The sequence below is a fragment of the Glycine max genome, chromosome 14, assembly GCF_000004515.6.
Source record: "Glycine max cultivar Williams 82 chromosome 14, Glycine_max_v4.0, whole genome shotgun sequence".
Taxonomy (NCBI): domain Eukaryota; kingdom Viridiplantae; phylum Streptophyta; class Magnoliopsida; order Fabales; family Fabaceae; genus Glycine; species Glycine max.
In genome coordinates this window covers 48,994,778-49,015,592 of record NC_038250.2, presented here as the reverse complement: position 1 = coordinate 49,015,592, position 20,815 = coordinate 48,994,778, and the positions used below count along the sequence as shown (strand labels likewise).

The 20,815-nt window shown below is 34.6% G+C and overlaps 4 protein-coding genes across 4 annotated transcripts; 3 read left to right on the top strand and 1 right to left on the bottom strand.

Moving 5' to 3' along the window:
- Positions 1-787: 787 nt before the first annotated feature.
- LOC100789925 (putative 1-acylglycerol-3-phosphate O-acyltransferase) lies at positions 788-4,374 on the top strand. Its single transcript, NM_001254206.3, has 9 exons — positions 788-1,054; positions 1,826-2,062; positions 2,145-2,191; positions 2,292-2,410; positions 2,505-2,653; positions 3,140-3,249; positions 3,365-3,464; positions 3,873-3,996; positions 4,085-4,374. Exons 1-9 carry the CDS (start codon positions 876-878, stop codon positions 4,208-4,210), a joined length of 1,191 nt encoding a protein of 396 aa, NP_001241135.1. The 5' UTR covers positions 788-875; the 3' UTR covers positions 4,211-4,374.
- A 2,154-nt stretch (positions 4,375-6,528) lies between these two features.
- LOC100790455 (protein ACCUMULATION AND REPLICATION OF CHLOROPLASTS 6, chloroplastic) lies at positions 6,529-10,734 on the top strand. Its single transcript, XM_003545001.5, has 6 exons — positions 6,529-7,097; positions 7,523-7,747; positions 8,145-8,405; positions 8,510-9,467; positions 9,617-9,753; positions 10,256-10,734. The coding sequence occupies exons 1-6, from the start codon at positions 6,585-6,587 to the stop codon at positions 10,544-10,546; spliced, it is 2,385 nt and encodes a 794-aa protein (XP_003545049.1). The 5' UTR covers positions 6,529-6,584; the 3' UTR covers positions 10,547-10,734.
- Positions 10,735-13,257: 2,523 nt separating this feature from the next.
- Positions 13,258-14,240, top strand: LOC100792393 (YEATS domain-containing protein 2). Its single transcript, XM_014766870.3, has one exon. The coding sequence runs from the start codon at positions 13,297-13,299 to the stop codon at positions 13,864-13,866; it is 570 nt and encodes a 189-aa protein (XP_014622356.1). The 5' UTR covers positions 13,258-13,296; the 3' UTR covers positions 13,867-14,240.
- Positions 14,241-18,384: 4,144 nt separating this feature from the next.
- LOC100790972 (B-box zinc finger protein 20) lies at positions 18,385-20,279 on the bottom strand. Its single transcript, XM_003545002.5, has 3 exons — positions 19,820-20,279; positions 19,316-19,708; positions 18,385-18,854 (listed from the first exon to the last, which is right to left on the bottom strand). Exons 1-3 carry the CDS (start codon positions 20,183-20,185, stop codon positions 18,603-18,605), a joined length of 1,011 nt encoding a protein of 336 aa, XP_003545050.2. The 5' UTR covers positions 20,186-20,279; the 3' UTR covers positions 18,385-18,602.
- Between the last annotated feature and the right edge of the window lie 536 nt (positions 20,280-20,815).

Sequence of the window (20,815 nt, the reverse complement as noted above, 5' to 3'; positions counted from 1 at the left end):
TGTAATTTATTACAAATTGTAATCATATAAAAATATTTATCTGTATATTACCCAGACTAAAATATTAATTTAAATAAAATATAATACTACCTCCATTCTTAAATATAACTTTTTACCCAAAAAAATATATTCTTTTTTTTCTTCAAAAATTTTGTTCCTTTTATAAGATTCTTTTTAAGTAGTCTATCAAATTGATTTTTTTTTATCAAAATATCCTCAATTATTTTATAATAAATGTTATATATTAATAAGATTAATTTATTTTCTCTTTAATGAGGATTTGAGAAGATGAATAACCCAGATTTATTAATTAATTAAAATTCAAGTAAGTGAAAAGAGTGAGACGGTGAGTCCTAATCATTTGAATAAAATAATATAAATTTTAATTCTACTAATTAAATTAATCAATTTTTGTAATAATTATGAATTAGATTAAAAAAATCTTATATTTAAGAATGAAGATAACAATAAATATTTATTCCTCTCCTTCTCATTTTTTTCTAAAATCATCTCACTTTGGATATAATAATTCAGTATTTAATGTGTTTTTTAATATAATTAAGTGTTTATTTATTGTTAAAAGGAAAAGAACTAAAAATTGAGGTCCATAATCTTTACGCGAGCGTCATTGCCCGCGTAAGCGGTTTCTCGCATCTTCCTGTCATTTTCCCTCCCCCGTCTGGTCTTTATTTCCATTCCCTTCTTCCGGTATCACTAACTTGGCGGCTACTCTTTTCTTTTCTTTTCCGCTCCCGTAGGAATCGAAGATTTATAATTCCAATCATATATAGTAATCGTAACATCGTAGTATAATCTGATTCATCAACAGCGCTTGTCGGAAACAGAGTCGGTTTAGTTTGTTAGTTAGTTGTTTAATGAACGCAATTCGGTCCCGTTGGTTGACGAGAATGGCAGAAGACATTGGGAAAAGCAACCTCGAATCCTCTTCTGCTTCAACAACTTCCCGAGGCTTCTGGCCTTCTGTCTTACGTTGGATCCCCTCTTCCACCGATCACATCATCAATGCTGAAAAACGCCTTCTCTCTCTTGTCAAGTACGCAATTCACTAACCCTATATTTTTTCCTTTTCTATTTCTGTAATTGCTACCTATTCTTTTACTACTAAACACATATCGTTGCCTATTTTCGGATTAACCCATTGTTTTACTACCTTTGAATATCTGTTTTTCACAATAAAATTGTAGAAATCAGGGCGCTTCTTCTTCTGAATTGAGAAATGCTACCAACAACAACAATCTCTCTAATACATTCTTTTCAAGCATACTCTTTTTTATCGACTGAAATTTTTGGAAAATCACAAAATTTTGCAGGTTACACTTCTTATTTGTAATTAGTTCACCATAAAATTTTAACCACCAATAATAACGAGTGTTTTAGAAGGAATATGTTACTACCACTCCTCTTCTGAATTTATTCCAAGAAGAAGAATGCATGTTATATGCCAATAGCTGCAGCCCTGCGGGCACACAAGGAGAAATTATTGTATGGTCTGAGACTACCATGCATTCGTAGTCCTAGGAAATCTCTACATGACACATAGTTGAGTTTTATTATCTCTTTCTCATAAATTTAAAAATCAGCTAGGTGTCAAAGTGGAGATTGATCGGGTCCAGGGATACATACAATAATTTTTCGTAAATCAGATAAGTTAAACTAAATAACTAACTATGGATCGATGCCACATCAGCGGGTTGAGCTGGATTCTTTAACTCATGTAACGGTTACAACTGAGGGTGTTTGACATGAAATTGTGAATTAAAGTTGTATATCAGGATTGTGATGTTTTTCTTTTCTTTTTTGGCAGGACTCCGTATGCTCAAGAACAGGTCAATATAGGTTCCGGTCCACCTGATTCCAAAGTTAGATGGTTCCGTTCATCTAGCAATGAACCACGGTTTATTAACACGGTTACATTTGACAGTAAGGATGATTCTCCTACGCTGGTGATGGTTCATGGATATGCAGCATCGCAGGGTTTCTTCTTTCGCAATTTTGATGCCCTTGCCTCCCGTTTCAGAGTGATTGCTATTGATCAACTTGGGTGAGCTTTGCTTCTCTTCATTCACAATTCCAAATTAGTGTTTTGTGCAAACTGGATTATTCAACTAGACACTTTCTTGCAGTTGGGGTGGATCTAGCAGGCCTGACTTTACATGCAGAAGCACTGAAGGTCAGAACCAGAGTTGATTCAGAATTGAGAATGTTTAATGTTGTTGCTTAACTTGAAAAGTTACTGTGGCAAAATACTAAACTTGTTCTTGATACAACAGAAACTGAGGCATGGTTCATTGATTCTTTTGAGGAATGGAGAAAGGCCAAAAACCTGAGCAATTTTATACTACTTGGACATTCTTTTGGTGGTTATGTTGCTTCCAAGTACGCACTTAAGGTGAATTTCTTTCTACATTGTGTTAAAATGACTTGTTTGGTTTTCTTCTTTTTTAGATTGTTGTTCTGATGTATATCTTAAAACATATATATAGCACCCTGAGCATGTCAATCACTTGATTCTGGTGGGACCTGCTGGATTTTCATCAGAATCAGAAAGAATTACAAAGTTCTTATCAACATGGAAAGGATCAATCCTGAACCAAATATGGGAATCTAATTTTACACCTCAGAAAATCATCAGGTAGAATTACAGTATCCCTATTTTTTCCATCCTCTTTTATGTATACTCTATCATTTTTCTTAAGCTAGAGCTATGAAGGAAACATCATTCAGAAAATGAAAAATATCTAGACAGTAGGACATAAAAGCCACTTCTTTATTATTTCAGTTCTTTTGCCTGCTTTGGTGTACATAGGGTTGGGTTTAAAATTGTTTTTTTATTACTGTGTCTGATTATTTAATCACTAGATGCATGAACACCCAAATCTTAAAAATGTTTTCAAATAATTTAAGTTTTCATTGAGATTATATTTCATATCTGATGATAGTATGCACAATACATTTTATTTACATTTTCAGGTTAATACTTCTTATTCTTTGTCTTTGTCATCTTTTCTAATGGCATTGTTACTGAAGTAGACTACTATATTGACTTAAATTCATATTCTCTTTATTGAGTGATGGGGGGGGTAACTGTCTAATATTTTTCCTCATATTTTATGGCCAGAGGTTTAGGTCCTTGGGGTCCTGATATGGTCCTCAAGTATACCAGTGCCAGGTTTGTTACATATACAACTGGGGAAACGCTGACAGAATCTGAATCGAGATTACTGACAGGTATTGTGAGATAGATAACCATCAATTCATGGTTTAGCTGTAAGACTATATTTCATTTTGTTTTTGGAGTACTTATAAGAGTATATTTCCCTGTCTTGTTCTTTTGCTGTTACAGATTATGTTTACCATACTTTAGCAGCCAAAGCTAGTGGCGAGCTGTGCTTAAAATATATATTTTCATTTGGAGGACTCCCGAGGTCACCTCTTCTTCACAGGTTTGGTGATCCATCCTCCTGCTATATTGATTATTGAATTAACATTTCATTTCTGCACTTCTACGTCAAAATACAATGTCTTTAACAGGATGGTTGTAATTTGTAAAACAATGTTACTCAGACAACATTTGTGGGTTGATTCAATATGGAACTCCTGTAAAAAATTGTAAACGAGGCTATGAGGTTTGAAAATCCAATGTAAACATCCAAAATTTTGAACTATTAAAGGTTTTACCACATAATTTTCTACTGCTGTGCCATATGGCCATGGTCTTTAGCCGAGGTCGCATCAAGACTTCATTTCTCTATTGCTTCAAATTAACCACTCCTCTTGATACTTAATTTATTACATGTACTCCACTTGGCGGGTGTGGTGTTTTTAACCTCCATTTCTCTCTGTTTTCACAGTGCTTCAGAGTGGAAGGTGCCTACCACCTTCATATATGGTTTTCAGGACTGGATGAATTATGAAGGAGCCCAAGAAGCACGCAAACAAATGAAGGTTCCATGTGAAATCCTTAGGGTTCCCCAGGTATATCACTTTCTCCATTTCCCCAAACAGTGAAGTAACTTCAATATGAATATTATCTGGATTAACAAACTTCATTTACTTGTTGCAGGCCGGGCACTTTGTGTTCATTGACAACCCAAGTGGCTTCCATTCAGCAGTGTTTTATGCTTGTAGAAGGTTTCTTAGGCCTGATCCAGACAGTGAATCCCTTCCTGAAGGGCTAACCTCTGCATAGAGTATAATCTTGTGTAATGCTGTCTATGATTATATATTTCTTTTACAAATTAAACTCCTTTATTTATTCAAGCCATGTCCTATTCATGCTTAAATGGAATTTGCAATTGTAACTTGTAATGGCAATTCAAAAAATAATGACGTCTAATATAAATTTCATTACTGAAACATGTGCTCATTATAACTTGTTATTAGGTTGTTAATCTATCGTGTTATCAATGGAAATTTAGAATCAACTGTAATATAAATACAATTATACAAACTCTGTGTTTACATATATACAGCTATTTTTTTTTTTATAATTTCAATTGTTTGGTTGAAGAATAAGAAAAAAGAAAGATAAGAAAAAAAGACATTCAAATCTCATCTTTTCACAGTTTTCTTAGCTGTTTTGAAGAGGCATCACATTTTTCTTCTTCTCTTGAATGAAAAAATAATAATCATTCGAGAAATGTTGTAGCAACGTTTGGTTTAGATTAATTTTTAATTAAACTATTTATTCTGAAAGTTTTCTATTTTCTAAATAAGTTAAAATAATACGTACGCATTATCTTGGATTTAATTTATTTTAGAAAATAAAATAAATAATCTTAATTATTGACAAAAAAAATTAAACCGAAACCCAACGCATATATCAGCAGTTAGCACGTGGAACTGCCACTGAAGTTTAATTTGTCAAAGATGAGTATGCAAATTTCTAATTTCTATACTGATAGGCCAAAACTGCAGCCTGTAGGACACAATTGATAATCTGCATATCTAGTAAACGGAAAACAAATAATAATAATAATAATAATCTAGTAGTTCATCACGTGCAATCAAAGAAAGCATAAGTAGAGGGATATGGATCCTTTAGAGTTAAAAAATGATCTGCATCAAGTGCAATTTAGATTCATTGGTTTTCACTAACAACATATGTTATTTAATAAAACAAACTTAATATTCTAAAGGCTAATTCTATAGGGTTAGAAAAGCAACTGCATACGATTTCAATCCTAATTGAACTTTCCCTGACGCTACAGGGGATCCTATTTGCAAACCCCCCATTTTTTCACTGTTTTTGTAATGTTTTGCTAAAAATATATTTTTTCTAGAAATTAAATTTTGCAGCATTGTTTTGGAAATAGATTGATGTGCCAAATTATAGTCATAGTACGAATTTAATACATTTCAAAAATTAATTTTTGATAGTATAAAATTTCTTTTGTAAAATTGTTAAAATTTGTATACTCATGGATGCTTAGTTCTAGGAAGAGATTTCTCAATCTATTGCTTCCACCCTTCTCTGATGCAGCCAGCCCCAAACCTGAAAATCGGTTGCCATCCTCCACTGTAGTGTCAAAGTTTATTGAATGGTCAAATCTTAATTTTATTTCATAAATTAAATTTCGGATTACATAACTATTTTCGAAAACTAAATTATGAAAGTGTACATCTTTTCACAAACATGTTATGAAAATTAATTCTAAAAAAATATTTTTGATAAAATAAATATAACAATTAGAAAAGAGGTGCTAAGAGAAAAAAGAGTGTAAATAAAATCCAAAAATACGGGAAATACTAACGAGTGTCTTTAGAAAGAAAAAAAAAACTAAATTAAAAGTGCAAAGTTTTTAAAGGAAAAGGTAATAACACTTTTTTTTTAGTAATTTCTAATGCAACTAATAAAAATGTTATTCTTTGTATTTTATTTCATTATAATTATTGTCTTAAATTATTTTATAATGACAAAAAATCTATTAAATAAGTGAAGAGAATAGAGTTTTTATAAAATTAATTTTATCACTATTAATTTATTTTTTATTTTATTAATCATATTATTAATATTATAAAAGATATAAATAAAAAATATAATTAATGTGACATTAAAAAATTAAAATGATAATTATTTAAAATAAATTTATTTTTTATACGATGATTATTATGATAGTAAGGAAATAATTATTTAACCATTGTCTTTAAAAGTATTGATTAGTCAGACCTATAGGTACGAATATTAAATATTGAATATTGAATATTGAGGGTATAAAGAGATCAGAACTTTAAGTTCTTATAAACAAGAACTGGAGCAGAATCGGATCAATTGGCCACATTTTATTCTCATCCCCATTTATTTATTACACTTTTATTAATAAATAATTGAATATAAGAGATTAATATATTATTTGATGTTAAGATTTGAATAATATCAAATTTAATTTTTAATCACATTTTCCTTACAACTCTATGGCATCAGATTCTTCAAAAAATAATAATTACATTTCCATAAGAATCTTAAGATGCACACATTGTGTAAAAGTAAAAATATAAAATAGTGAGTCCTAAACCTATTCATTGCGACGTGTTGGTGTGCAGAGAGGCAAGAGAGAAGTTGAATGGAAACGGTGGTCTCTCGCGCTGTCCTCGTTCTCTGCACTCCGCACCCAACCACAACTCACCCTTTCACTAAACCTAACAAACTCCTCCGTTCCTCCCTCAGCCGCGGCGCCGCTTCCTTATCCGCCACCAGCAAATGGGCGGAGCGCCTCATTGCCGATTTCCAATTCCTCGGCGACGCCGCCGCCTCCACTTCCACCTCCACTCTCAGCCCCTCCTCCGTCCCTCCCCGCCTCGATCCTCCTGAGCGCTACGTGTCGATCCCTCTCGACCTGTACCGCATTCTCGGCGCCGAACCGCACTTCCTCGGCGACGGCATTCGCAGGGCCTACGAGGCCAAGTTCTCGAAGCCTCCTCAGTACGCCTTCAGCAACGACGCTTTAATCAGCCGCCGCCAAATCCTCCAAGCAGCCTGCGAAACCCTAGCTGATCCTACTTCCAGAAGAGAGTACAATCAAAGCCTTGTCGACGACGAAGAAGCCGCCATTCTCACTCAAATCCCTTTCGACAAAGTATAATTCACCCTACTTTAGTTTAATTGTGCAATTTTGATTCTCCTACTACAGTCATTTTCGCGAATTCGATCCCTCACTATTTTAATTGTGTGCAATTTGTGTCGTTAAGAGAAATGTTGTTCTGGCAGCAATGCAGTATAGTAGTGCATTAGAGTTCAATTGTACAATTAAAATAGTGCAGTATCAAATTGGCGGAAAAAAATAATTAACATGTCAATGGTACGGACTAAAAGTGTAATTAAGGGCCTGTTTGGGTAAACTTCTTTGGAAACACAAAATCCCATTATTTTCTTCTCCTAGAAGCGCTTCTAGAGAAGCTTACCCAAACAGGCCCTAAGGCTTCTATTTTCTACGCCTTTTCTTAATGTAATGTAGTTTGATTTCTGGTTGGTTCATTGATGACTGAAATGGTTGGTTGGTAGGTTCCTGGAGCGTTGTGTGTGTTGCAGGAAGCTGGAGAGACGGAGCTTGTGCTTGAGATTGGGCAGGGTTTGCTTAGGGAGAGGTTGCCGAAGACGTTTAAGCAGGATGTTGTGTTGGCTATGGCACTCGCATTTGTTGACGTGTCAAGGGATGCTATGGCCTTGTCTCCACCGGATTTCATTGCGGCCTGTGAGATGCTCGAGAGGGCGTTGAAGCTTTTGCAGGTGATTCAAACTGTTGCATGCTCTGTTTGTTCCTTTAAACACCGTATAAGCAATTAATTAATATATTATACATCCATTGATAGTGTAAAGGTCTTTTGCACTTTTATGAAATCACTAATTGGCAGGTATGGTAATTTGTAAGTTTGTAGATTTTTATAAGAACTACTTTAAAAGTCAATCCAAAGACGATTACTAATTGATTGACATTGTAAACTTTTACACTGAAGTGCATGCTTATTAAACTCTTTTAGGTGTAGTGATTCTGTTGGACATAAACACTTTTTTTCTTCTTGTATTTAATGTGCTATAACATAATGTGTGCATCATATATCTTGAAGATTCCTATGTTGGTAGTTGCATTGCATTATGCTGTATAATAACCTACCTGATCATGTAGGAAGAAGGGGCAACCAGCCTAGCTCCAGATTTACAAGCACAAATAGATGAGACGCTAGAAGAGATAACCCCACGTTGTGTTTTGGAACTTTTAGCCTTGCCTCTTGATGACGAACATCGAGCGCGGAGGGAGGAAGGTCTTCTTGGTGTCCGTAACATTTTGTGGGCGGTTGGTGGAGGGGGTGCAGCAGCAATTGCCGGGGGTTTCACCCGTGAAGACTTCATGAATGAGGCATTCTTACACATGACAGCGGCTGAACAGGTGTTCATAAATAATTTTTTGCATATTTTTCTTTCTATTTTTGTGTTTATTTATAAAGAATTTTCATTTATCATTTTCTTCTTACCCTCAATCTTCTTTTGAAGGTTGAACTTTTTGTAGCCACACCAAGTACTATTCCAGCTGAAAGTTTTGAAGCATATGGAGTTGCACTTGCACTGGTTGCACAAGCTTTTGTGGGTAAAAAGCCGCATCTTATTCAAGATGCTGATAACTTGTTCCAACAACTTCAACAGACTAAGATTACAACTGTGAGGAATGCTCCCTCGGTTTATATTCCCAAGGAGAAGAGAGAGATTGATTTTGCTTTAGAAAGGGGTCTCTGTGCACTGCTTGTTGGGGAGCTGGATCAATGTCGGTCATGGTTGGGACTAGATACTGACAGCTCTCCTTATAGAAACCCATCTATTATAGAATTTATTATGGAAAATGCAAAGGGGGATGAGGACAGTGATCTTCCCGGACTCTGTAAATTGTTGGAGACTTGGCTGATGGAGGTTGTTTTTCCTAGGTTTAGAGATACCAAAGAAACAAGATTCAAGCTTGGAGATTACTATGATGACCCAACAGTGCTGAGATATCTAGAGAGGCTGGAGGGTGGTAGCAATTCACCCTTAGCTGCTGCTGCAGCCATAGCAAAAATTGGAGCTGAGGCTACTGCTGTCATTAGCCAGGTCCAGGCTAGTGTAATAAATGCATTGAAAAAGGCATTTCCTGTTGGTTCTGAAGATCAAATTGTGAAACATCAAGTAAATGGTGTGAACGAGGATTTTGGCTTTTCTGAAAGTGAGAATCCTCTGATATTGTCAGATCAGGATTCTCCAGTCAATGCTGAGGTTTCTGGAATAAAAAATACTATGGAGACAAGAAAAGGTGAATTTATTACTGAAGAAATTAAACATGCAAGTGTGCAGATCATGTGTGCTGGTGTTGTAATTGGACTGGTAACTTTGGTTGGTTTAAAGTTTTTACCTACTAGGAATGGCTCACCCATTCTTCGTAAAATGACTGGTTCCGCAATGGTGTCAGATACTATCAACTTAGGTATGGTTTTTAGAGACGTGTAATTTGGAAGATTAGTACATATATTTCCTTATAGATGATTTGAGTGATTCATTTGCCGCAGATCCAAAATTAGGTTTTAGAAGTTCATTGTGTAAATTTCATGTATTGAATTGCTCATTACTACACAGGTTCCTTGGGAGATGAAGAAAAAGTAGAGCAGCTACCAAAAATGGATGCAAGGGTTGCCGAGGCTCTAGTTCGCAAGTGGCAAAGTGTAAAATCCGAAGCTTTTGGACCTGACCATTGCTTGGGAAGGTTGCATGAGGTAAGGAATTTAACTGGTCTGCATAAAATCGGAGATGATAAACTTTTCAAAAATTAAGCATGAGTATGATCCATAAACTGATTTCCTTCCCATGGTTATGTTAAATATGGCAATTATGAAATCGTGCAACTTGTGCAATTATGCGTCTTTATGGTGTTTTATTGTTTTCTCAATTGAATCCCAATCTGGTATGATGTTATAGGCCATGCTTTTGGAATTTTGGAAAGCAGGGGCATGGGTAGTTTCATTGATTGAAAAGGAAGAACTGGGACTTGGATTGTGAGTAGCAGGAAGCAAGTTTATATTTTGTTTTCTTGTGAAAACTGACTACTGCACAATCTTTATAATAAACCAACTCATTTACATGATAGGGATTACAGCCCCTTCCATTGAAAAATTCTGTTGCTCTTTGACTGGCAACAGTCTTGACTTGAGGAAGTTATGCAGTGAATTATCATATTTGTTTGTGTATGAAGTTTTGCTGAAAGCTAAGACCTGCTAGGTTTTGGACGGTGAGATGTTGAAGATATGGACAGATCGTGCAGCTGAGATTGCAGAGCGTGGTTGGTCCTATGACTACACCTTGGAGGACCTCAACATCGATAGTGTGACCATATCACAGAATGGGCGCCGTGCAGTGGTGGAAACAACTCTGAAAGAGTCTACTCACCTGAATGCCGTAGGTCATCCGCAACACGATGCTTCTAATAGCAGAACCTACACAACAAGATATGAGATGTCTTTTACAGGCGCAGAGTGGAAAATTGTTGAAGGAGCTGTCCTTGAGTCCTAAGTAGATTTACGTAAATACGTATGTATGTACATCAGGTTATACCACTTCAATTTCAATCGATCAACCTACATCCAATGCCTTTAGTATGTACGTTTTTTTAAACGTCGTGCACTTTTGAAGCACATACCTCAGTCAAGCTGTAAATACTCGCGGTGTTTGTTGTTATGATGGTCCAGTTAGGATGTCAATCCACTTTTTTTACTTGCATTCCTTTAGAAAGGAGGATGAAATGAAATGAAAATGAGATAAAATGAAAAGAAGTTAATATGTAACCACTTTAATATCCAATTCTATTAAATAAGTAACAGTAGTTCCACACTGTTGTAAATTATTATCACTTTAGTTCCTGACTCATTCTGTTATAAAATATTACCTTCTAAATAAGAAACAAGTTATAATGTACTTCTATCTTGGATGACTTTATGAGTGAGATTACAGCGCTCACTTTAAATGATAGTGTGCCTGATATGACCATCTGGTACCCTTCCTAAGATGGCCAAAATTGCTTACAAGTGGCTCACTAGAGCTCGTTCTACCCATGGTGCTACTGCGGTTAATGGAACTTGGGTGTGGTCTCTCCAATTACTAGAAAATATTAAACACTACCTTTGGCTCTTAGACCATAAGAGTATCCTGACTAACCTCTTCCGACTTCGTCGGCATATTTGTTTTGATTGCTCTTGTTGCAGGTGTGGTGATCCAGAGGAATCTATTCTTCGTTTACTACTGGTAATAATTGTTAGATGGTTTAAACCAACTAGAAACAACTTTCTTCCAAGTTGTTATTGAATTATCAACTTCCATTTTCGACCGGAGTCTTGAAGCTTGTCGGGTCCCAATTGGGTCAAGTTACTGATATGTATTAAACTTCATTTTTCCACTATAAATAAAAGCAGTCATTATAATTGAGTGGAAAAATATTGAAAGAGTCTTGTTAACAGTGTTCTTAGGACATTAGTTAAAGAACTAATAAGTAAAAATATTTATTATGTAAATTATTGGAGAACATAAAAAATATCATGAACACTATAAATTTTTACCTCAATCAAAATATTTTTAATTTAAGTTCTTTAACCAATATCTTCAACAAGCTAACATTTGTGATATTAAAATGCCTCTAAGGAATAGTTGAACATATATTCTCTTTTTGGTATTAGATTGCTTCAGGTTCTTCTAAGTGGTTTCATGATCTTATTGGGGACTGGGTCCTTGAAGCTTACTGGTCGAGATTTTTAATTGTACCCCGAAATTGAGGCTAAAGATCCATAACCTTCATATTGAAAGCGAGTGAGGGGCGAATTGTTTCCAAAACTTTTGTTTATGATTTTTTTATAGGCACTTTAGTTTATAGTTATACATATATTAGATTTACCAGCATTTCTTTACAATATTATGTTCGTAAATCGATCAGCAAACAATTCATCATGGATATTTATTATTAGGAATGATTTCTGAATTCTGATCCTTGAAAGAATAATATTGTGGGAAAACAAGGTGCTTATATACATTTTATTTTCCTAGTTACTTTGATGCATCATATGGTTGTACCAAAAAATTCATTATAGTTGGTTACCTTGACATAATGGATATCACGTGGACGGTCGGAGGCATGGAGCATGTATTTTCCAATAATGTTAAGTATGTGGCCTTGATGGTATATGCAGAATAATATCTTTTGATATACGTTCTCCGGAGTCGTAGGCTTAAAGGCCAAGCAATAGCAGGACAAAGGGTAGCACGTATATTGATGGTGCATGATAATTCGATGAGGGTCCATATTGTTACATCGAAGTCCTTTTTGTCGTTTGCACATGGAATATGCATGGATATTCTATATTGGCCAAAATTCCCTCATATTATGCTTGAAGGCTATATATAATGATGTCACATTAACTAAATACCTTAAAATGGGATTAGACTGGTTACATTGTGAATCCAATTATGTTTTTGATTCCATTACTTCTTTATTTGGTTGAATGTATTGAACATATATAATTTAGAACTTTCTCTGAGTCAATGTCTTGTTTGAATTTTGAAATATTCTATTAAAAGTCTTTTGGTTTATCATTGGGAACTTTTTCCATCAATTAGAAAAATTCGAAAAAAGAAAGTAATAACTGTATGCTAAAAGAAGTGCCGCTTTATTTGAACTCCCCTTTTTATTAAACCGGAAAGATCGTTTGCACAATAATAGTATTGCAAAAGTTTAATTATGTTAATGAAACAAGCAATCTAGCGCTGCATTTTCTGTTTGGTATTCCTTTTTTAATAATAATTTGTAGTACTTTTAGTAAATCTCATCTGCTACAATTATTATTGTAAAGTTTTTGTTATATAGAGGTATTAATAGATATAGCTTTGATCTTATTTGATATGAAACTTGCAAAAGTGTCTTGTTAAAGCTTTTAATAAAGATCTGTTAAGCATTATAATGCATCTTTTGAGGAAATTCGAACTATCTCTACCACCCCATTGGAGAATATATGGGGCAGGTGTGGCAGAATATCATTAGAGAAACAAGCACAAGCAAAGAGAGGACGTGTTTTTGAACAGCTCATTGCTATGATATTTGTCCTGTGGGGACAAAGTGAAGGCTAAGGCATCTCAATTTTTACTACCTAAAAGTGTTTTTGGAATATTTTACATAGATCCGGTCAGGTGGGGACCTGTTGATGGAACAGCATATATTGAACAGTCATAAAATGCTTCACATTTAACATTCCTTTTTCTCTCTATAGCGTGTCAAAATTATGGTGGCCTTGAGAAATTTTCGGCTTCTATGCTTCATCCTTGTGGTGACAATTGTTGAGCTTAAAGCTGAAGAGCTGAAAAATGTCACAAATCATAGTCAAGGAAATGCCACTTTAGCAAGTCTCTCACATCAAGGTGAAAAGCATGAATTAAAAGGAAAACACAATGTTTTCAAGAATGAAGTTTTGTTCAACACAAGCAAAGATAGTTGGTATTATAGAGGAGGTGGAGGTGGTGGGGGAGGAGGAGGAGGGTTTAGATGGGGTGGTGGAGGAGGAGGAGGTGGTGGCGGTGGCGCCGGAGGAGGAGGAAGTGGATGGGGATGGGGAGGTGGAGGTGGTGGATGGTGGAAATGGGGGTGTAGAAGGGAAGCAAGACATGGTAAAGGGAAACAAAGAGTGAGGCATTATCACACATCAACTAATGAAGACTATAGGATGGGGGAGTTTGCACAATGCATGGCAAGAACAAGGTGCCGTGGCTTGAGGTTGGATTGTCCTCTTCATTGTGGTGGACCTTGTTTCTATGATTGCCACCATATGTGCAAGGCTCATTGTCGTCGACCGTGAAATGTACTCAAGCTAATTCCTATCAATTCATTCACCATTTTTGTTTATGTTCCTAATGATGATTTAATGCTGACTCATCCAAAAGTAGGGTTTGGATCAAAATCAGTACTATAGATTGCATTTCTTAGGTAGGGAATTACGTTGACACTGGTTTGAGAGTGTGGTTTGTACTACTGATCGCTATGCCGTTAATTCTTCTATATTTTGAATGTGCTGTTTTTTTCATTTTATTAGTGCCTCAATTGTTGTTAACAAGAGTGAGTAGGTGACCATCCACACATATGATTTGCATTTGTGATGAATAATTAGTAAAAAAATAGTAATATAAAATATGTGTGGTCATCTTTTATGTATCAATTTTAAGTGCAATCCAATCTCATCTAAATTTTAAGATATTATCACAACTTATTCAAGTGATTATTGTTAGACCTATTAATCACTTGTTAATCACATGTAGATGTTCAGTTTTGCAAATCTCATGTTCAAACTTAAAGTCTTTAGCGCGAGAGATATGTATTATAAATCTTACATCCACTATAAATATGAATAAAATAATATATAAAAGTAGGGTCAAGGTTTTAAAAAATAATTTGTAAGTATGATTTGGATTGTCACATCAAAATTTTTTAACTGTCTGCGATCGTAACTGAGACTACATTTGTCTATAATTTGCCATGATATCAATAAACGCGGCCAAACCGCAACGTGACCACAACCTATATTTAAAACCTTGAGTAGGATGGTACCAAAAAAAAATCATAGTTTGATGTAGAAAAGGTCAAGTCTTCAAACTAAATTAACAGCAAACATTACAAAAAAAATTGGCCATGGCAGAGGCAATGCAAGATGGTGCATCTTTAGAGCCAAACATTATCAGGATATTGCTGCATGCAAATTTGGCAAAAGTTAAAGATGTTCTGCATGATGATTACATCTACATGCAAATTTGGCTGAAAATGACATACTAAGGAAGCTGGTTTTGCAGGAGATTGCAGTCAGGAGCTATCATACTAAGGTGTGAAAGAGAATCTGAATCCTTGTTTATTGTGTTGTGACCAACTCTAGGCAGTCAATTTTGGCCATCAGATCGTGAAATTAATGAGAGATCTTAAACACAAATATGAGGTTCATTCTCATACCAATTGCTTCTGCCAAACAAAGTCTGCAGGTGACAATTGATTTTCCACGTAGCAACAAGAACTTGCCTATCTATGACGATGACTCTTATATATGGGTGTATGCCTATATTCTAGGAACCTTAAGATTCTGAATTCTGAATTCTAAATCCTAAATTCTAAATTCTAAAGGAGACCTGATAAAAAAAATCTTTAGGTCAGGGGAAATCTATAAAAATATGGTGAATTGTCTCTTCTTGACTAAAATATACATTCTCTCTTTGAGAGATCTATTTAACATCCATTGTCGACATTCATAAGTTGACATGACTTAATTGATATCAGTTGCTAGTTCTTTTTGGGGAGACCAAACATTTTCCTACATAGTCGCCGCTCTAATGTGCATCTATATTGTTTGAGCTAAGGTTGCTTAAAATAGTTTATTAAGTTTTTTTTTTACTTGTGATTGGATCAACAAATTAAAATTTGAATATAATCTGAATATATCTCTTTCTACTTATCTAGGCTATTCATTCTCGTATCAAAAGCTAATCTTAATTGCATGAATAAATTCAATTCAACTCTTGAAAAACATCTTATACTTCGGGCTTATATGGGTTAACTTCTTTGAAAATACTTCTAAAAGAAACAAATAAAAAGAAAAAAAAAATAAGATGATCAAGTTCTCCATAAACTAAAATAAAATTTTCATTATTTAATTTGTAGATCTCTTTTCATTTTTTAGAGAAATTATAAGAAATTTCTTTTACAAATTAACTAATGATAAGTTAATGAAGAACTTATTTTAGTTTATTGAAAAATTCATTTCATTTTTTCTTCTTATTTTTTTCTCTTAAAAATGTTTATAGAAAAACTTATTCAACGACCCTTCAAACATCACGAAGCCGATTTTATCCTGTGGCTCCTTCATTGCTCTGGGAATAGGAATGTTGCTAAACTGGTTCATGGATTTGTAACACCACTTCCCTTCATGTTTCAAATAGAAACAAAAAGTTCAGGATAGCCAAAATCATAATCTAGATTGTCATATCATTTTGTAGAAATGATAAAATCAATATCGTGAACATTCAATTTTATTTATATAAATAGTTCAAAATTGATTTTTATCTTGAAAACTTAAGTATGACCGAAATGTAAGATGAATTAATCTTAGCTTTTGCACTTTCACTTCAGACGCAATGTGTACACACACTTTGATTTTAAATTTTTATAAAGTCTTTTGCGAATCATAGTTATATCTGTATATATGTTGTTAAAAGTTGGTAAATCTGCCTTGGGCAATCTAGTTAGGCGTATGGTACCCATCCACCATATATATTGTCCAGATGCGTACGAGCATAGCACATACATGTCAGACTGTGTCCACATGCCGGGATTAATTTTCTTAAAGTCAAGATGTATATATTTTGGGTGCATTTGATTGGATCGATAAAGAATAAGGATTCTACAACATAAAAATATGTCTAATGTTTAATTTAAACAATGACCGAGGTATAATATAAAATAAGGAATGATGAACAAAATAAATATTTGAAAACTTATAACTCACTAAATCGTCATACAATTTTTTGTCCGGTATTTAGCAAAAAGTAAAAATACAATATTATTTATATTTTTTGACTTTTCATTATCCCACATATTTTTTTCTTTTTTCATATGTGTCTCCTTCTCTAAATCTCCCTTTCCAAACGTCATACCTTTGCCGAAAGCGAGGGCCACCTTGGTTGTCGATGTGGGCACCTTGGTTGCCGATAAGAATCGTATGGACTGTTGTTGTTTCCTTTTTGCTCATTATTTTTTTTATTATTAATTTATTTAAATATTTTCATCGTCATTTTTCTCTTTCTTGCTATTTTTTTTTTCTTTTAGCCAACTCCGGCGAGGCCAGGTTGCGCTGCTGTGCCACCACTGCCATGACCGTGATCCTGTGATGGCCTCACGCTACCAAGCCCAGCACCCAATGGCGTCAGGGGCTGCTCAAGGTGCCTCTCTTTTGTTGCGCCATTAAGGTGTGCTGTTAATGCACCTAAATTTTTATAGTAAAATTTATATTATTTTATTCAATATATAAATACATCAAACAATATACAATATAAAATTACTTATAATGTGCATTGACCATCAAACAACATATAATACAAAAGGTTATCATATGACTTAATTACTTGTTCAGTGTTGTTCTGTTTGTCATGTCTTCTTAACAAATCAAACGCACCCTTTAGAAAATAAGGTATAATTATATCCAACAATTAAAAAATGTAAAGAAGTTATTAAAATCTTATTAATTTTTTGATATACTTATAAATGAAATAATGAAGTGTGTGTTTGAGTTATTGATTATCAATGAAATTGATTTTAAAGTTATGTGATTTATATTTAAATGTTTTAATTATAGAATAAATTAGAACAAATTTTATATAATTTTTTTTATCCAACACAAAATCCGCTCAAAATTTTTTCTAATTCAAGAATCAATTATGGATCCCAAATTAATTTTAAATTTTTTTCTAACATAAAATTAAACATATAAAAATTAATCCAAAATTAATTTTCGAATGTAAAACCAAACACACAAGAATACAATTATAACTTAGGCTTATGGCATGCACTAGTTGGGGTAGTCTGTGTGTGTTTGCGTAAACCGAAAACGAAAATAGAAACTAAGAATGTACTTGGAGTAGAAGCCATAGCAACTAATTTCCTCTTCTGAAACGGAAATAGCACAATGATGAAAGGGGTACGGTTGCTCCTACAAATAAATTTTCTACGTTCAAACAAAGCCATATGCCATCCATTCAAACCCTTTTCACCAAACCTGGCCCTCTTTCCCCCCTCTGTCCTTATCTTTTAGCCAATCCCATCACCATCATCATATTCATCTGTGGGCAACAATCATCCCTTTTTCTCATTCATTTCTATCTGCCCTACATCCAACAACCCACCCCCATACCCCACCAAAAGGTAAAACTACACTAGTAAAAAACATTTTCCTTGCTGAAAACATTGAAATACCCTCCATCCTGCTCCCCACTGATTTCATACAACAAAACCCTCAAACTCAAATGAAATCTCTCCATAAAAAACTCTCAATAACTAATTTATCTCCCTAACACTAGAAAGATTTTTATACTGTCATCCAGTATTACAAACAGTTAACGGTTGAACATACAAGTTTGTCACATCTTTACAATAACTCTCTTAAGAATCATAATTATGATTACTTTTATAAATTTTATAAAGTATGTTGAATTTTAATATAACTATGTTAAAAAGTGTAATAAGAATGATTTCTGATTGATTTTGAGTGAAATTTTACTCAACATATCTATTAAGCTCGTGCACACTCTTGTTTCTATTCTAAACATGTGTCAAAAAAAACATGTATTTGAAAAGGTTTATATTTACAATCACTAGTAGGTGCACAAATTTATCAATACTTCAAAGCACAGCCCGGTAGGGAAAGAGGGAGGAGAACCAAGAAAAAGAAGAAGAAAAAAAGTCAAACAGAACCAAATCGAAAACAAGGGCAAGAGTAAGCTACAAACCAGGGTAACAAAAAGAGAGAAGGCACAAAACAAAACAAAACAAAGAGGATTGTTTCTACCATAGAAATCTGGCTCTCTTGGAATTGGAGGGAGGACTAATCTGTGGAACAGTGAAAGTATCATCCTTCAACCTCGATATGCTGCTACCTTTGATGTTGGTCTCACTTTGAACTATCACCCGATCCATTTGTGAAGAACACACAAGAGGTGGTGGCGCTTGAGGAACCCAGATCCCCATGTTCTCGGTTGAAAACGAACCCATATGCCCCTCCACGTCAGCATCCAACCGTGGCAACACTTCATCATTCTGCAGTTCATCAACTCATTACAAATTAATCTCAGGTCCAAATACAAACAACAACCTTAGACACATAGACACAATTCCATAGATACTTTTGATGTTGTTCCGTGTTGTTCTTCTATTAGAATTGGAGTTTCATCGGCTAATCCACATAATAAAGGTTTACATAAAAAAAAAACAACAACATAGATTACTAAGATGAAACTCCGATTCTATTATGACATTAAGACAAAAGACGACACCACAAATACTTATGAAACTGTATTTATTTTTTATCGACAAATGTTAATTATTAGTTAGTTTTTGTTAATGGAAGAATTCAAACTCAGGAACTTTGGCACCTTTCCTTGTTCCTTAGCACTGGACCAATCTTATAACTCCACTTATGACACTGTATTTAAGTTTTGTAAAAAAAAAAAAAAAAACTTCAATTGTTTTTGATACTTGAAAGAAGAAAGATTTCAAACCTTACAGAAACCAAAGGGAACAAAATATGAATCGAGAAAGTCCTCAACTTGCCACCCAGGAAGAGTCTCTATCAAATACTCTGATATGCTGCTAGCACTCGTTGAACCAGTTCCTTCAACAGCAACCTTGTTGTTGTTGTTGTTGGTGGTGGTGGTGGTGGTGGAAGATGGAAGTGGAGTAGTTTGATGTGAAACGTTAAGAAGAGAAGGGGTTGAGTTTGAATCAGAGGTAGTTTGTGATGAACGAAGCATGGCAGAAGCTGCGAGTTTAACACCAGTGAGAAGGAACCTATCGTGCTTAAGGGTGTGTTCGTTGGCAGAGTGAATTGACACGTCACACTCTTTGCAGAGAATCGCTCTGTCTTGCTGACAGAACGTGAAGGCTCTTCTCTCCTTCAACACAATCCATGTTCAACAAATAAAAACATATGTAAGTAAATAAATAGTTGTGACTGTTTTTTAGGTTTTGTTTTTGTTTTGAAGAGGAAGTGGTTGGTTAATTACCTGGCAAATATCGCAGAGAGGGTGTTGTTTATGAGAAGGGCGGAGAAGAGAGAAGCGTTGGTGTTTGGAGGCGAGTTTGTTGGCATGGTGGACACGGTGGTCGCAGCCGTCGCAGAGGGCGGCTTCGTCGGCTGTGCAGAAGACGGAGGCCTCGTGTTTGTTGCACACGTCGCACTGGATCTTCATTGGGTGTGAGTATGAGCAGTGGGTGGGTAGCTTGAAAACTTGAAGCTTGAAGTGAAAGGTTTGAGAGGAGAGAATAAAGGAAGGTGTAGCCAATGCTTCATAAAAAGTGGGAAGTGATTGAGATGGATAAATATGGTCAAATGGTAAAGGAGGCACTACTATGATAAGTGAGCCATCCATTCATCATCATCCAAGATCCTTCTTGCTTTTATTTTATTTATTTTTTCTCATAAAGAAATACTTTTTGTGGTAATTATTATCTTTGTTTTAAGATTCATCCATGTCTTGATTTGTAGACACCTAATCAATTTAAAGATGAAAATTTCTATCTAATTAAAACTCCCGTCCCTCCAATCAAAGAGGGTCGCTTCAATTAAAACTTCACTTCACTTTTATATTATATTTGAGGATATTAGTCATGTTTTCAATTTTGTGGCAAATGGAATTAGGACACCAACACGAATCCTAGCACCACAATGGAAAGCTATCGACAACATCAATGTCATAGGTTTTTTTATTCCTATAATCAAAGCTCGTTTCAGTTTGGACTTTTATTGAAATCTTTTTTAAAAAAATAACAATGCAAATTGAATCTACCTTGATACCTATTCACCTCATTGCCAAAGTCATGCCACATTAGCGAATGATTTTAGCTCTAGAGTACATATCTTAGACAATAGTGATGGGAATAACGATGACATTATTGAGAGGATTAGGTTATGTCTTTAGAATTTATAAGATATGTTGTGAAATCAAAGTTTTTAAATGACTAGTTAAATGGATCATCTACACTATTGTTGCAAAATTTAG

Bases quoted from the DNA above. Each gene is read 5' to 3' on its own strand.
- LOC100792393 (XM_014766870.3), top strand. From the start codon at position 13,297: ATGGTGGCCTTGAGAAATTTTCGGCTTCTATGCTTCATCCTTGTGGTG.
- LOC100789925 (NM_001254206.3), top strand. From the start codon at position 876: ATGAACGCAATTCGGTCCCGTTGGTTGACGAGAATGGCAGAAGACATT. The intron at 2,192-2,291 runs GTCAGAACCAGA...TTGATACAACAG, and splicing joins TACATGCAGAAGCACTGAAG to AAACTGAGGCATGGTTCATT. The intron at 2,654-3,139 runs GTAGAATTACAG...TTTTATGGCCAG, and splicing joins ACACCTCAGAAAATCATCAG to AGGTTTAGGTCCTTGGGGTC.
- LOC100790972 (XM_003545002.5), bottom strand. From the start codon at position 20,185: ATGGATGGCTCACTTATCATAGTAGTGCCTCCTTTACCATTTGACCAT. The intron at 19,709-19,819 runs GTAATTAACCAA...ATTGTGTTGAAG, and splicing joins CTCTCTGCGATATTTGCCAG to GAGAGAAGAGCCTTCACGTT. The intron at 18,855-19,315 runs GTTTGAAATCTT...GATGAACTGCAG, and splicing joins TTCCCTTTGGTTTCTGTAAG to AATGATGAAGTGTTGCCACG.
- LOC100790455 (XM_003545001.5), top strand. From the start codon at position 6,585: ATGGAAACGGTGGTCTCTCGCGCTGTCCTCGTTCTCTGCACTCCGCAC. The intron at 7,748-8,144 runs GTGATTCAAACT...CTGATCATGTAG, and splicing joins GGGCGTTGAAGCTTTTGCAG to GAAGAAGGGGCAACCAGCCT. The intron at 9,468-9,616 runs GTATGGTTTTTA...ATTACTACACAG, and splicing joins GTCAGATACTATCAACTTAG to GTTCCTTGGGAGATGAAGAA.